Source organism: Haemorhous mexicanus, chromosome 5, assembly GCF_027477595.1.
Source record: "Haemorhous mexicanus isolate bHaeMex1 chromosome 5, bHaeMex1.pri, whole genome shotgun sequence".
NCBI lineage: Eukaryota > Metazoa > Chordata > Aves > Passeriformes > Fringillidae > Haemorhous > Haemorhous mexicanus.
This window is the reverse complement of record NC_082345.1, coordinates 37487618-37505031: the sequence shown is the minus strand read 5'-3', so window position 1 is coordinate 37505031 and position 17414 is coordinate 37487618. Positions and strand designations below refer to the sequence as shown.

Sequence of the window (17414 nt, the reverse complement as noted above, 5' to 3'; positions counted from 1 at the left end):
CATCCACTAACACTGATAAAGGCAGCTGCATTTGAGAACCCTTCTCTTTGCCTTTCTCCGCTTGTGGCTGACCTCGAGTTCAAATGTCTTCTTCTTAGCCAAAGAGCTTGCCAAAAAATTCTGCCTCAAGTCATTCCCTGTACCATTACTGTTGTGTGGGGTTTACAGCTTGCTTTAGAGCATGGCTCTGCAGCTTCGCAGTGCCGTGTTTGGGCAGGCAGCACCCGGGCTTCCCATCGGATGCTTGCTATTAGGTGCTACTTAAATTATTTCTGGTTGCCTGGAATCCAGCTATTTTACCTCTCTTTTTCCATATCTTCTTCAGTAACTGTGAAAATTTACAGGAGGACCTCTTGTTGATGAGTGGAGCCTCGGCTTCAAGGCTGGCAGCAGCTCATTTTTGTGGGAGTGCCCTGAGGTCGGCAGCTGACATCTCCTGTCTGTTAATGCCCAGTCCAGATTTAGGAGTGGATTATGCTGAAATGTGGTTTTACTCGCTCAGATTTGCACATTAATTATCAGGACAAACATTAATTTTCTGTGATTTTTTAGAGCAGACAAGTTTTCTATGGCATGTGGGTCATTTATATTAGAAAACATTAACATTTTCTTCCTGCAAAAAGTTTCCTATTTCAAAAAACCTTTGTTTTCTTTAGAAATAGTGCTAGTTCCTATCAATTAATTTAGACATTTCTCTAAATTAGGTGGTATTATTTGCCCTGAATCTGGAGGACTCCTAGGTCTTCAAGGAACATTACAAAGAATGTCCTGTAATTGAACTCAGTCTAGGAAACAGGAGCTAATAGTGTTGTCCCAGTGCCAAGTTGGAAGGAAAGTGGCACAAGGAAACCCCCTTACAAGCTTGAAAATTAGACCTTGCTTGGTTTTGGAGCAAGGAGCTAGAAACTCTTTGATTCTCAGCCCTCAGCAATGTTTGTTATAGGCAGCGTTGCACCTCCACTGGAAAACTCTTAGAGGGCCTTTAAAGCCAGAGAGTTTGAAAGTTTCTGATTTTAAGACAGAAGTAGATGAAGAAAATAACACATCATTTTATAGCTTTGGCAATACTCTGTCTCTCTTTAAAATGTGTACTTTATTTGTTACTTGAATGTTACTGGATTCTACTCTGTTGCTGATTCTTGTTATGCCCTTCTTCAGTAAATTCAAGCAATTTAATACATGATGCTTGCTCTTCTCTACATTACTTACTCACTGTAATCAAGTCCAATCCTCTTTTCAGAAAGCTGCAGAAATTATTCTTATATGTTTTTCAAAATCAAGTTTCCATTTTTCCAATAGGAGTCGTGACTTTTTACCTTCTTTGTCATTTTCAGCATCTAAAAAAAAATTATGTACACAAGAGCTGTGTGCCATAGACTTTATTTCTTTGCCAGGCAGACAAGTCACAGCCTCTTCTGATCATATCTACTGTTGATTGCACTAGCAGTTCATGGTCTGTAGCTTATGACCCTGAATCCTCAGCAGGAGGTATTGCTTTTTAAGATACCTTTCCTGATTCAGAAGATACTTACAAAAAGTCTGGAGTTCTTTGTCTTAGGCTGTAGAAAATTTGCTTTCAGCTGTATGAAAATGTCCTCTTTGTAGCTAGTTACAGGTAATTGATTAAGCACTTTCTTTCTGACAAATCTGTTGCATGAATATTTACTGTTGTATTACCTGCCTCCATTGTCAACAAAATATCTTCTCCACCTATAAAAACAGCAGTACACCTTGAATGGAAAAAAGAAAAAAAAAATGTGCATGCTTCCTTCCAAGCAAATTTCCAATCTTACCCAAGAGGGAATCTGATTTTAGCTGAAAAGACCTTTTTTTTCCCTAAAAAAATGTGACAGCAAATTCCTAATATTTTATATCATTTAAATCAACATTATTAGAACTTTTATGAATTCTTCTTTTGTTTTATCTGTGTTTGATAAAAGACAAATGACTGATAGATACCACCTTTATCCTATTTGGCCTTTTCTGAGTAAGACAAGTAAAATGTTAGCACTGTTTTAGCCTTATTTCCCTTGTGTTCTAAAATTTATTAAAAAGGAACATCATTGAGCCAGAGATCTTATGATAAGTGCAGTCTTCTGTCCTAGATTTTTAGCTAACTGCAATGAACTCTTTACTGAAGAGATTAATACAGTCGAGTGTGTGGTTCTGATTGCTATGATGACCTTTGATGAGCTGCCTTGTCTTCCTAAAGAGACTTTTTCAAAGTGAAATAGTGAGGAGAAGTAGAGTAACAAAGAGGAGTTTGCCACTATGTATTTATCTAACACTTTAATATCTTTCAGTAGTTTCATAAAAATAAATGTTTGAATGCTTAGTTTAAGAAGTGGATATAAGCCTGGTATGGGTAAGTCAGTAGATCTGAATATGTAGCTCTGGTTTGAAGGACCTCATTCTTGAACTGAACACAAATATTTAATATGCTGAAATTAAGAAATATAATACAAGGCATTGTAGTAGGAGATATGTATTAGTTTCTTCATTTCAAGTGGAACCAAAGACAAAAATACTGAAATTATCTGAGAGAGTATTTTACATATTTCTGACTTCCCTCAAACTAGGGAGCAGTAGAACAGGAGCTTTTCTGAGCTTTTCAGCTTGCCTCTTTTCCAGCTGCATATGCTTTTCCCTACCTCATGTTTAGACAATTCTGATGCTCTGGAAAAATCTTCAGTACAAAAATCAGTAAAAATAGGACAATGTGATAAAACTTTCTAAACGAAAAACAGTGATACAGAAAGGGACTTCTAAGAAATCCTGCATGTGCTTGTAGCATAAAAGCAATGAATGGGAAAAAAATCTTATATTGGCTGGGGTGAAATTTTACATGAAAGAAAATCTTCACCTTGATAAATTGCAGGTGGAGAACTGTCTTGCTATAAGTCTTCACCTATCAGCTGTCAGTGGTTTTCCCATTAGCAAATCTGGTTCCTTTTCATCTTGCTGTTCCAGTCCTCAGTGTGCAACCCTTTTAAGGTCACTGCTGCAGTGCAGTGGGAATCCTTGTTTTTCGGTGTGGCTAAGTTGTCTTTATGTGAAAATAAAGGCACAAACTGGTTTTGGTACAAAACTTGTGTTGTCTGCTGCTCTGGAAGTTGGAGAGCAAGGTGAGAAAATTTCTGTGTGTAAAGGAATGCAGTGTCTTAACAAAGATGGATCCTCAGATTCTTGCCCTGTTCAGGGAAGCCCTTGAGCACGTGGTGGGTCATCATGTGTGCTGTTTGGCCTGCCCCTAGCTAGCCAGCAAGCTTCTAGTTTTAAAACAATGTATTGCCTCTTTCCTAACTGCCAGCTTAGAAGATTTTGGAGGAGGCTGCTCTGTGGTGTGGGGTTTGTGATGGGGGTCATGGAAGGGAGCTGGAGGTAGTGCTAGGGGATATTATGGAGGAACATGAAAGCTGAACTGGTACTGCAGCAAGCAAGAGAGGAGAGAAAGGGCATCAGTCAACATTTATTTAATGGCTTAGTAGTAGGTCTTAGTAGTTTGTTGAAGTTTCAAGAAAGGGAAGAAGATGGCTGCCTGTGAAGGTACTCCATAAATCCCACTGAATTTCTCTTTATGGTTTTTGCAGAATAAATAGAAACATAATGCTATATGGTTTCAGTAATGGCAGCACTGATTTTGTCTGATAGTCTTTCCCTGGTGCTGCTGAATTTCAGCAGTAGTTACCAGCAGCCATAGATGATTAGTCATTCCATCATACCAATCATTCCCACTTTTCCTGGTTTGTTCAAATCAGCTTGTTTCTGTCTTGGAGTAATCAATAATGGATGGTTGTTGTAGCAAGGACTGTGTTCATGCCAGGTTTTTCATACACTACCACATGCAGTCATACATCTCACAAGGAAGAAATTGCTAATTACTTTGATTCTTAATTGCAATTCTTTACTGTTTACTGATTCTGTATATTTTTGGATGTATGCTGTAATTCCAGTTCATAGTCTAAAGCTTTTAATTCAGTCACCTTTGGAAACTAAAGACACACTTGGACACTACATTAACTGAGCATTAAGGTGCTCTTACTACAGGAAATTTCAAGTCAAGCAAGGGAACTGTAGTGTGGCTTCCTATTACCCTATCACAGGAGGACAATGACTTTCTGTAGAGTGACTGCAGTACATATATAATATTCTAATAATTAGAGAAAAGCTTTGTGATTTGACTTCTCACAATGTCTGATAAGCCAAGAAAAGAAATCAAATGTATTACATTTCCTTTCAATGTTGTACTTAAACTACTCTCTAGAAGACTGGCCTTGTGACATACTGTAATTAATAAGTTTTCCATGCTGTCAAAAGTAATAATATTAGTGTGCCATTCAGTTAAATTAATTTTGTTTTGTGCTCTGGCCTGCATAGACGTGAGTGACATTTAGAAATATGATCAGGCAGGAGCTGAGGAGAAGCCAAGTGGCAAAACAGAGGGACATGCAATCCTTAAAGCAGAGCAGCCAGCTGCAAGCTTTTGTGGGTAGGCAAAGAGTTACAGAAAACCAGGCCATGAGGTTCATATATGATTCTTTTCATTCATTCCCCCCTTGCTCATTTATTTAACAAATTCATTTTCTCCTTGTTTCATTAAGAACTTGGTGTGTTTGGCAGCATGGTGTCTTGTCAGGAAATCAAAGAGTGCAGTTTGGCTAGTCTTTGATTTCAGCTGCCTTCGGCCACAGCACTTCTCATTTTGCAAGAGGCATCTGATTGTGATGCTTTTAAACTGATGACTGTGAAGTGTCATTTTCTACTAATAATAACAGTGTTTTCTCTTTCCATTTTCTCTGCTTTTTAGAAAGCAGTAATTGAAGTACTCTTTCTAAATAGTTAAAAAATATAATAAGTGGACTAGAAGGAGGAAGCTGACAAAACCTAGTTTGTTAATTTTTTAATAATGTTGATTGGTTCAAATTTATTGCCCAAACTGCTTTCAAGTCCAATTTACCATTATATTGGGGAATATTACATAGTTATGGCAGTTAAAAGAAATGCAATCCACTGCTTTTTATATATATTGCAGTAAGAGGACAGAGATGTGTCACGAATTTCTATTTCAAGTAGTGCTCTTCTGAGGGGGCTGGGGGAAAGAAGGAGAAATAAGCAGATTTTTTTCTTTACAGAGAAAGACCCTGAATAGGTCTGTTCCTTTTAAGCAAAGGTGAAAAATAGTGCTGGCAAAAAAAAAAAAAAAAAAAGGTTGCAACACAAAGAGTCAGAGTAGGACTGTGGTAGGGAAATCAGTCAAAAGCAATATGCAATTAAAGCCTTTCTTTTAGCTCTTTCTCACTTATACTTTATAGCATGTAGGCATAGACTGTATGCCTACAGATACCACCTCCCAATACCTTTAATGAATTCACTTCATTTGAAAGAGTATTCTATCTGCCCTAGAACTTCTCCCTTTTAAAATTTGACTCATGGGCCTTTACTGTCTGCCCTAGAACTTTTTCTTTTTAAAATTTGCCTCATGGACCTTTACTTCTATTTCTGTTTTCTCTTTGCCTAATATCAGTCTCCATGCCATGTCTTCTTTAGCCTGTTGTCACTGCTAGTCCCTTTTCTACAGGGTCCAAAGCGAGCCCTATGGATCTTTGCCTTGAGAATTCTGTTTCTTCCAAGGTCTCATGCTATAACCTATTTCACTTTTCTGCTTGATTTAAGTGTTAGATGTCTTGTAACTGCAGTTACATTATCAGGGGCTTCCTTTTGTGGCCAAGTGTGCACATTTAAAGGGAATGTAATCTATGAAGACTCTTCTAAAAGAAAAAGTTAGTAAAAGCAAACAGAGAGACTTTTGATCAGACATTCTGTACTTCCATTTTGTAAGACAAAACACAGACTGATCATAGAGCAAGGAATGTAGGGCACTTGTCTGTTCATATTTTATTGTTTTAAAATAGTTTATTTAAAGTTGCAACCTTTATTTAAAGGTACAATCATGAAGATGGCTCTGCCTTCTCTCCAGAGGCTTTTTGCACTTTTTTACTTCCAGCTTGGCTGCTGTGTTCATGGGCATGAAATTTTTTTAGACAACAAAGGAATTACTGTGCTTGTCAGATTAATGGTATAGTTGTTAAAGCCCTTAGGTTTATATTGACTGGATGTATAGATAACATTTTGCAAGTCTGAAACAGGTTCTTCTGCAATAAGCCTTTTGCCTGAAAGGGTTGGGAGAGCTCTGCCTCCCCTCTCTGCTCTTGGTATTTTATCCCAAAAGTAGTGCACAGACTTCGGGGTACGATGGTACTTGGTGTGCATACATATTCATGGGATAGTCTCCAACGTGCCATAAGGGCTGACATGTTAGCTCCAGCTTTTCTTCCCTTTCCCTATCTTTCCCTGCTGCACCACCTATTTCTAGCCTGGTTCTACAAACTGAGGACTAGGAGTTTTTTGCTCACTTCCCACTCCTTTGCCTACTTGTGGCAGAATCATCCTCATATTGTGGGGTCATCTCAACCCTGATTTGCAAATATAAGAGGAAAAGATTTTTTCTTTCTGGTGATACCTATTGCAGGTTTGAAATGTTCTGCTTTGTTCCTTAACCATGTATTTATCAAAAATGCAGTGTCTTTGAAACTAGTAATGTCAGACAGCTGTGGCAGCAATAAAATTTCATGTTTACTGGTTTGTTGGGCACCTTTTTTTTTTTTTTTTTTTGCTTGATTTCCCTTCCCCAGTGTGATCCCTGTTTGCTCTATGGGTATGGAGGAGCAATTCTTTCATAATTCTAAATTCCAGCTATGTGTAAAGGTTGCTAATTCTACCCGCTTGCTACTGTGGCTTAATTGAACTTGGGACCAGTCTATGTCATCAATTTCTGCATCCATGGTTCTGTCACTAGTATTGTTGTGGCACCTTTTGAGACTTACTGTAATCATGCCTTTCGTGCCAAGGAAAGGAATTCAATGGATTCAAGATCTCCATGTGCAGACAGCATGTGGTGGCCTGAAAATTGTATGAAGTCCATCAGTGTGGGAACTGGAGAGATTCTGAGATTCCAGAGATTCTGTCATTACAGTTTTACCTGGGTTTCCTGAATTTGGAAGGCACTAATTTAGCTCAATCCACAGTTATGCTGTCCCTATTTTCTCCACAGAGTTTTAAAACATTTTGGTAGCTATGAAAACTAAACAGTGAACATTACAAGCTTTCATTGTGAATATTGATTAGGGTAAGATGTTTGGGGTCTTTGCCCATAAATCACATCATATTGTATTTCTCTCAGGCTTATGCAAATATTCACAATCAAAACCAGGTACCAGAGTTGGAAACCCACCTCACTGTGTTTATATTCTTCCTATACTAATTAGTTTTGAGTCTTATATCCAATTAGGGGAAAGCATATGGTGCTGTGGCTTGTTATTTTGGTATTGTTTTAGTAAGAGAACTGCAAACATCAACTCTCTCATAATATCTACCACAAAAATGTAGAGAATGTTTACATTAATGACATAGATATGTCTGTTAGAGATTCTGCAGTACAAATGAAAGTAATCTGCACAAAAAACATTTTTCTCTGTAGCTCATTGGGAAAGTGTCCTGTCGAGGCAAACGTGATTACTGACAAGTAGGAGAAGAAGCACAAAGCAGGCAGGAGCCACTTAAGAGTCATTTCTAAAAAGTCTGGGTTCTCAACAGGACTAAAAATAGCCTTTCCTAAGGTGAAGAAGTGTTAGCAGCATTGTCTCTGACATTTATGTTCTGCTCCATTGCATCCTCTTTAAAAGTAATGAAGTCATGAAGTTGCTTAGATGGAGAGAATCTTTTGATTGGTGTGTAAGCATATTCCATGAATAGGTTAATGACTGTGAAACTCCCAGCTGGAAGTTTCTAACACTAACGTACAGTTGCCATCAGAGATCAAAGTAATTTACTAGCATAAATTATTTATACACAGGGCTGAAAGAAATTAATAACAACAATAAGGCATCTCCATGGGATAATCACCACACCAGCAGCACTCATCTGTACCGTGTAGCCCTGCAGGGGTTTGTAATTATCTCCTGCAAACCACACCTCTATTGATTGGGATTTTTAGCTTCATTGCAGTGCTGCCATTTCCAGTGCTTTGCCTGACAAATACTTTTTGAATTTTTAAGAAAAAAAAAAAAAAAGTGTTGCAGTCATGCAAAGAGAAAAGGTTGCAAGAAGTTGTAGAAATGCAGTTGATGCAGATTGTCATACCAACAAAAGAAGTGCTAAACCTGATTCGGGAGGCATTTGATGAGGTGCCTACATTTTTACTTCACGTTTTTCACTGGAATTAGCCCATCATCTGCTGCCATTTCCCATGGTTTCCTGGTGATCTATGGAAAACTGGCTCTTTGCGTGATGCTGCCTTCTTTGTGTTTCCTGTAGCTGAAATTACATTAAAAGAGGCTAAAAAAGCATTAAATGCCCTCTTATAATTACTCTTCTTTATAGACAATTACAGTGTTTGCACAGAAGCATAACATGATTACAAACAGAGGAATGCTGGTGAGAGGTGATGGTCTCCGTGGCAATAGCTGTTGAGTGTAAAGTACTTCCTTCAGCTACTGCTGATGCACTCAGATCAGAGGCAAAAACCTAACACTATTTTATGCTTTCTAAACACACTCTTGTCTCAACACAAGATCTAAAAAAAAAAAAAAAAAAAGTGACCAAACAAATTAAAAAAAACCACCTAAAAATTGAAACAAACAAAAGCTTAAAAAAGCCCTTACAGATATCCCCTGAAAAGAACAATTAGAAGCTTGGTATTGATTTAAAAGGGGACAAAAGTTCCTATGCTGCTACAAGTAAAGCTCTGCCTAATGAATCTGGAGATGAGGCAGAGCCCTTGAATATTGGGTAATGTGTAAGTACAGAGATCTCTAAGGGAGGGACTAATAGAAGCTTTCATATATACCTTGCTTCAGTCTTCACAGAGCCCCATGAATGCACAGGCAAATTTGAGCCAACTCTGCAGTGTAATTGAGCAGTGTCTGTGGAGAACACCAGGTGGCTGGGTGATCTGTGATCATGATAACACAAATCAATAAGCGATTGATTTCTTTTGTTCTGAACAACCTGCAAGTGATAGATCAACTTCACTGTTACCCTATCCAATATGGACTTGCAAAACCAAATGTCAGGTGAACAGGAACATGTTTTGCTGTCACTGTGCCATTCAAAGATCAGCTAAAGCCAGGCATGAGCTATGCAGGTTGCATGGCTGAAGTCTGTATTTTCATGATCTGAATCTGTGCTGGGATTTAGGACACTATATGCAGTCAGGCAGGAATAGTAAATTCTTTCAAGCCAATGCAGTCCATGTTCTGAAAGACATCTAGAGTTGTTCTAGATATGAGTAAAAAAATTTTTGTGTATTTCTGTAGTCCTTTAGAAAAAGGTAATAACATCATTCTAGCTCTTCTGGGTCAGATGGAGGTCTCTTCCCCAGCTACTCACTTTGCAGCCTGAAGAGTCCTTATCTGCTTACATGTTCCTTCTGCAGAAACTGTGTCATATCCTTGCTTATTCCTGCTGCTTTTCTTGGAATCTGTCCCAGTTCTACCATATTCTTTTGAGGTGAGGAGGACACCATGAGTTTTCAAGATACTGGCACAAGTGCATTCTGACAGCATTATTTTTGTACAGTACATGCATTTAACATCATGAACTATTTTGTTTGTTCTAAGCATTTCTTAACTACATGTAACTAGGCTTGGTCTGTATGTTTCCTGACCACTGGTGATTGCTGAGATGATGTCTGGCAGGGAGCTATCTATTACTATCCCTGGATTTCAGTCCCAACTTGAAATAATCAGTTTAGAATCTGTCACTTTATAGATAAAAATCTGTTACTTTATAGGTTTTGCACGTGGACTGTCTGTTCTGTAGGAAGTATCCACTACATCCATGAGCATGTGAGTGAGTTGTTCTCAGTTGTGTCTAAGAAAACTCTGGAAGCAAAGAGATATGATCATAAAAATGTATTTTATACTCTACTATCAGAATAAATTGTGGAAGTAGACATATGCCGTAAGAACTAATGCCTTTGAAAGAGGAGCGAGGCTGTCTGAAATATTTTATTGGTCTGCTTAGTGTAAGCTCATCCTTCTTGTCTCAAAAACATCCTTGTTAGCCCCCCTAGAGATACCATGGGCATTGAAGGAAAGGAGGAAAGCAGCTTGGATCATCCAACTCATCATTTATAAGCAATATCCTCCCTCTCTCATCTGCAAGTTCCTATCTCTTATTCATCCTTTTAAAACAAAGTTCCTGTAATTCTGAACATCATTCAGCTTTTCCCTCTTTGCCAGGACTGTTAGGAAAATAATAAGCGATGAATTGCAAAAGGCTGCATTTGGCAGGATCTCAGATGATGGGCTGGAAGGCAAAACCAAATCCTTCCAGCTATTCCTTATGTGAGGAGGGATGTACTGTGTCCTTTCATGGTCTGTCTGCCTGGTTTTTTCCTCTCCAACAGACAGGAGACAAGTCTTTTTTTTTATACTGCATATTTTGTACTTTGTGGGATTTTTATACTTTCTGCTTTTGTGGCAAAATGTGATGAGAAAGATCCATATTACTGTTTCACAGAAAACAGCCTAGTAGCTGTGTGTGCATGTTTCTTAACAGATTTCCACTGAAATGCAGCCAGAAGAAAACAAAGAAATCCTGCCTTTTAGTTTAAAGAGCAAACAGTATTTGTGGGACCCCTATTGTCGGGGTGAAATTGTGAGAAGCATCACTTACTTTCTGGCCAGCACATATCTTGTTATTTGGTTGTATACAGGATAGTTGCTGCAACAGGCTTGAAGTTATCAAGGATTTAATCTGGACAATTTGTGGTAGTTTTCTCAATATTGTTCATTTGAATGTTTTCTTTAGCAGTACAAGTCAGAGATGTAATCCTGCTCATTTTCTCTGGGGCTTTCAAAACTGCATTTTTCAAAAGGTAAAAAAAAATCATTAAAGTAAAACATCATGTCTTGTTTGCCTTCACAGCAAGAGAAGCTGGGTGATATCTGCTTCTCCCTCCGTTACGTGCCTACTGCTGGCAAACTGACTGTCGTCATTCTGGAGGCAAAGAACCTGAAGAAGATGGATGTCGGTGGACTATCAGGTATGTGTGTGAAAATCTCCTTGAAGATTTTGCAAGCTTGTAAAGGCAGAAAATCAACTAGTTTCCTGTTGGAGGTCTCTTGGCTGAGAAGGTAAGGGCTCTTGCTCCCTGTCTGAAAAATGTGGTTTATGTTTTCTTGAAAGTTAGGGCATGACTGAGTATATCAGAACTAATTCTAGCTTAAAAAAAAAATAAAATCACAAGACATTGCATTCCACTCCAAGACAGGGTCTGAAGTGTTACACGATCAGATGACAGTGCAAGCTCTCTGTACTTTCCTTCTCTCCTGTTGCCTAGAGATAAATACAGACTATTCAGACAGAGAAAAAAAAATCTGACTAGAATTCCTATTGTCTCTTTAATCTCACAAAATGTGAGCATTTCACTATATTGTTGCAGGTAATAGGTAATAGAGGAACTCACCACAGGTTGCCATGCTGACTGCTGTTTGAGGTGCTAGGAAGATTGTTTGTGCATCTGAAGGGCTCAGGTGTGATTGCTTACACTTGCAGAGTTAGAGGTGCTGTGCATTTGCGTGCACAGCAGAAATCAAAATGACAGTCTGGTGCATGTGGTAGGCAGTGAGGCTGGTACATCCAACCTGCTCAGTACCTGCCAACAGCCCTGGCAGCCTTTCCATGGGGTGAGGCTGTGCACACTGTGTGTGACAGGGTGTGTGCCACCTCTGAGGGAGGCACCTGGGCTGTGTCCCAGCAACCTGGTGCAGCTCCCTGTAGGTTTCTGTTCTCTGCTGCATCTGGAGTTTGGACACAAATTACTGTACAAATTGCCAATTAGCTGAGACCAAATTAAATAACAAGATGCTTTATAAGGTGAGGTCTTTCCAGGAGAATTTTTGTTTGTCTGCCTTCTGTTTAGAAGAAACAGTTGCTACCCACCATTGAGAATGGGACTATTTCCAGCACAGTTCTAGGACTGAAAACTTTTACAGCAGCCACTAACACATAGATGATGTAATTTCTCATTTTGATTTACTAAGTGACAAGAAAAAAAGTGTTTTGCTGTTATTTTTTTATTATCTTAGCACAAGGTAATAGCTCTATGCAAAATAAACAGAAATGGGAACTTACTAAAAAGCAACTCTGAAGGTTTTATTTACCACTCTTGATGAGTACCTGGAGGACCTTGCTATAGTGTGGGGAAACAAAGTCTTCTGTCAATAACCAGTTATTTTTTGATCTTTGTTTTACTTGCATCTGAAGTCATCCTCTGCACAGCAACAGACATAAAAGTGAAGGACATGCAAGTGTTGTTGGAGCTGTTACTCAATAAAGTCTGGCCTTTTCTCCTCCACAATGGACACTTGATTAAGACGCACCACTAATAGTTTCCCTAACACTCATAATGAACAAATTGCAAATTAATGTTCATAAGCACATTTGCTCCTAATGGTTTCCTAATGAAAGATTAGATTCTCATAATGACAAAGCGTGGGGATTTTTGACTGAAGGTTACCTCTGACAGGCAGAGCATCTATATCCTTTTCCAGACTTTGTGAGAAATGTGATAGATAATGGGTACTCAGCTTGTAAGGAATGAAAGAGAGGGACAGGGGATGCACTAATGAAGTGAAGAGCAACAAACTTCAGATGGAAAATATAGTACATTGTGTTGGAAATACCTATGAGGAAATGAAAGGACTTAATCTCATCTGTGTTCTGAGGCACGTAGAGAACATTTAAATTTCTAGGGAAAGAGAGGTTTTGTTCTCTGTTTTTAGGGCCATGCCAAACCTGAAACATCATGTTCTCTTGGAGACAAACAAACCCAATGGGATACCATAGTTGTAGCAGGAATTCAAAAGTCACTGACAGTGATAAGTGGCAGTTAGTGTGGTATTCCTGGGGCAGTAATTTTAGATGAAATAATGTTGGTTTAAAGTAGATCCAGAATCTTTCATTAGGGAATTTATCTTTTGAATAAATTATGCAGGAACAACTTTGGAAATCAAGCTGAGGTTCTGTTGTCATTATTCACACTAAATATTACCTACTCTCTAAGTGCTAACGAAGGTGACAGGATTTTATCTTGATTAGCAAATATTTCTCCCTAGTTTTGTTACTTTCTTTAGATACTAAAATGTCTTTTCATATTATAAAACTGAAAATTTAGCATGACAGTGGAGGTGGGAAAAGGTTAACAATCAAATGTGAACTCAAACTGAGAGTTAACTATATATTCAACAGCACCATTAACAAGAGGTGAAAATGCTGTAGTTGACACAGATGGAGGAAACAAATCTTACAAATTGGTCAGAAATAGGCAAAAAATACCTTTTTTGTTGTTGTTTTGAGCTTGGAATATATATTTTAATTATTCTTTCCTATTTTTGAGAAGACGCTGGTAAAGCAGAACGAAGATGTTTGGAAAAGGTTCTGCTTTTCTCTTGCACCCATCCTTTATGTCTCTGTGAAGTTTCCCTGCCTCACAGAGGGAAGGAGCAAGGCCCTGGCTCCTGCACAGGGGGCACTGACAAGCTTTCACAGCACAGTGGTGGGCAACTTTGTGGCTTCCTTCTGGCTGCTTCTCTCCACATCTCAAGTATTACTGCTGCTAGTAAATATCTGCTATACCTTTGCACCTCAACAATGTGGGAGGTTTCAGCATTTACATTATCTTTAGCCCCAGTAAAAAGAACCAATCGCTGTGGCTCAGTAGTCATCTGAACTTCTACCACTCTATAAATTTATTAAATCCATAATTGTGGTCAATTTGGCTTAAAAACGTGCTTGATTTTCTTTTAACATGTATATTTATGTTTTGCAGTTAGAGAGAGCCCTGTTACAAAAGTACCCAAAGCAAGAGAGATTGAAGTATATTGAGAGTGTTACCTTTCCTGGCATTTTTACAGGGTCTCAGCTTAATCCTCCTAGTCAGCATCTATATCATACTTAATGGTTACTACAGCTGCTTTAAAAATAAAAAACGCTTTATAAAAGCATTCATCACCAGCATTTTTCATAGATTTCATTAACAGTCAATAGCCAAGCATAAATTACTTTGGAAACAGAAAATAAAAGACAACAAACTGATCATCAAATTCATTAGACTTACAGTAACAAAACCATATCACACATCTGAGTAATAAACTCCCAGATCTTAAACTTAATTTCAACTTCAGGCTGTGACTAGAGCAAACCCTGGCTCAGACAATGAAAGTTTTTAGCCTGAGCTCATCAAGTCACTGCAACAAGTGGAAATTATTACTTCTGGTGAGCAAGGGCCTCTGGCAAGCTATTATGCATATTCTAAAATGGCACTGTAATTATTTAAATTCTATTCCAATGCATTGCTAATGAATCTGACATCTGGAAGGTGATGTGTAGGAATTAAGGATACAAAGTAATTTTTTTTTAATCTGAACTTGGTGGTCTTGGGTGGCTTTATAAGCATACTTCATCTAAAATGTCTATGAGACTTAGAAGCTTAGGTCTTTCAGGGAGCTTAGAGTCTCAAGTTACTCCATGTTTTGTTTAAATTTCATTTAGGTGACTTGCAGAATTGGAAGATTTCAACACCAGTTTGGGGTTTAATCTCTCCAAACAGTCCTTAGATACATAGTTCAACTAATTCCTTGATAAGGGCACAATGCAGCTCGCCAGTGCCACTCAGTTCACAATGGCTGTCTGTTAGTTGTGGTACTTATTAGGCTTATGATCCCTTCTGCTTCAGAAAAGGAAGGAATTATCTGCAGCTCCCCTCTGACATACTCATCTAAATCAAAGTAATACTGATTTCAGATACAGATTTAAGTAAGTATGGAACTTTATTCTAAATTCATTTTCATCTTATTTGTAGTTGTAATTTTAATTTTTAAAGTGAAATTGATTGTGTAACCCTCAGTGCACTTGAGTAGTAGCTAAATGTGGTCTGTGGGATAAATATGGTGCTTCTTTTTACTACATGGGAAAATATGAAACACATACACACGTTTGCACAAGCAGTTCTATAGATTTCCATCTATTTAGTCATACCCTCCATTTGTATTCAGTATTGTTCCTCACATAAAAAAACTTTCATATCAATTTCCATCAGCTTTCACTGCTTTGACTAAGCCAGTTGTTGAAATAAATTACCTGAATACCTTGAAAAGCATTTTTCCCTCTAAACCCTTCGGGAGTGGCTGGGGCTGGCTCTTAAACAGACTGTTTAAGATAACATAAGGGGTTTGGCCACTCAGGCCCTTCAGCTTAAGTGTTTTATTTTGTTTTTGATTTGGGTTTTTTAAGAACTTCAGTGGCTCTGTATATTATGGTGAAATACTGGTTTGTATCAAGAAGTCAGCCTTTAGTAAGTGTAAGCCTTAATACATCTTGTCAACTTTTCAGCATTAATTTCAGTATGGTTTATTCCTTCTAAAAATCTTTGAAAGGTAATGTGATTTTGCTCTTTTTTTATTATTTTAATATGCTTAGCTTTTAGTGAGTATATTTACCAGGAATGTATCCTAGAAGCGAGCAATACACCCTTCCCTTGTGTCCTCAGCACTGCTGCCTCTCCACTCCCCAGTTTTCAATGGGGAGTGGATGCCCTAGCTGGCATGGGCTCAGATAGTGAGTTTAGGAATTGTTGCCAAGTAACAGATACTGTAGCAGACTCTAAATTGTACTATTTAGTGCAAATTAATGCTTAGAAAGAGCTGCAAGGAGAATAGGATTGTCATTGGATCCATGTGCTCTTCCTTCTGCAGAAAGCTGCGGATATAGTTGTGAAAAGAAAGCAGCCCATAATCGGGCCCATTATGTGTGGAAGCTAATCTCAGCATTTATGAGTTATAAATAGAAAATACACAGCACCCCGTTGTGTCTGCCAAGTAAATACTCTGAACCATCTCTGGGGACCAAATGCTTCTCTAGCAGGAATACAGCTAGTTTTCTACAATTCAAAAGATTGCATTCACATTCAAAAGGCTTGGTTCAATGTCTTAGTTAAAAGAATTGAGAAATTAAAAATTATTTAGAGACCAGCTCTTTGAAGACCAAGTGAATGCTCATTATGCAGTCAGGGCATTCACTTTAATAACTTCATGAAAACATAAGAAACCTTAAAAGCTGGCTAACATGAGTGCAATATTATGGGACAAGAAATACACCATTAATGTCATGGTCTTGCTATAAGCCCTATTGTAAGCATAGCTCAGCAAGTATTGAGGGAAGAGAAAACAGCCTTATTAAAAGGTGAAAGTAAAAATAAGCAATAAGCCACCACCACAGCTGTATTTTCAACTAGCCTAACCCTAAGGAATCCAGCAGAGATCGGTACCAACAAATATTTTAAGGTCTCTACTTAGTGTGGAGGATTTCTACATCGTGTAACATGTCAGTTCCTCTACTACAGCAGCAGAACTTCCAACAGCAGATGCTGCAGCAGTGCATCTCTCACGCTCCAGAGCAGTCACACAGCATTGCACTCAATTCATTGTGGGCTCCTACAGTGGTGATGGCGTCAGTCAGCAAATCTCCAGCACATTAAAACCTTTCTCTCCTGACTGAAAGAACATTCTTGTGGGTGACATCTTCCATAACCCTGGGCAGTAGGTGGACAGTTGCCTGAAGTGGTCCTTCCTCAACAGTTAAGGTATTAGGTGGTTGTTTCTTTTAATTCCAACTCATCAAGACTTTGACATCAAGTCATCTTCTTCCTCAGTTTAAAAGTTGAAGAAGGAAGTGTCAAAATCAACATATTTTCCAAAGTACAATGTATTCATCATGGAAGCTATGCTATAGGATACACAGACTCATATTTCAGGGCATTTTGGAAAGGTTTAAGAGGAAATTGTCAGGTAACTGTCCATTTTGTAGTGAGTCCACAATTTCCTCTGCATCATATGCTACAACTATTGCACACAACATTATATTGTATTAGGTGAACAGTCAAATTTGTTGATTCATACAAAGAAGCAAAGTCAAATTGTTGTGCCCTTTTTTTTATTATGAGGAAAATGAGGAAAACAAGACCATTCTTTCAGAGAGTTGTACTAAACCTGTGGGCATTGCTGTAAGAAACCTTAGGGCAATCACTGTGCTGAAAAAGTGCCTTGGCTCAATAGCTGTATGAACAGCTTCTTGGTTTGAGAAAGGTAAGGTTATTTCATGTAGACACTGACCAAAGCTACAGGTGGTCAGCACCCAGCTGGCTGGACTGTGCCAGTCAATAGTCATCATTTTTTGGCATTTCTATTGATTTCCTCCTACTTCCTTCCCCAAAACAAAGAATATGAAGACTTCTTATTCTTTTATTTCAATAGCCACAACTAAACAATGCATTTTGTGTTTGTATGCCTGTT

The 17414-nt window shown here is 38.3% G+C and overlaps 1 protein-coding gene across 3 annotated transcripts in view; it reads left to right on the top strand.

Moving 5' to 3' along the window:
* Window positions 1–17414, top strand: part of SYT1 (synaptotagmin 1) — a 332804-nt gene that overhangs the window by 269998 nt on the left and 45392 nt on the right. For all 3 annotated transcript variants that reach the window (XM_059846865.1, XM_059846864.1, XM_059846866.1), the window contains one exon: window positions 10990–11107. In XM_059846865.1, coding sequence (XP_059702848.1) covers window positions 10990–11107 — 118 coding nt within the window. The remainder of the gene's footprint in view (window positions 1–10989; window positions 11108–17414) is intronic.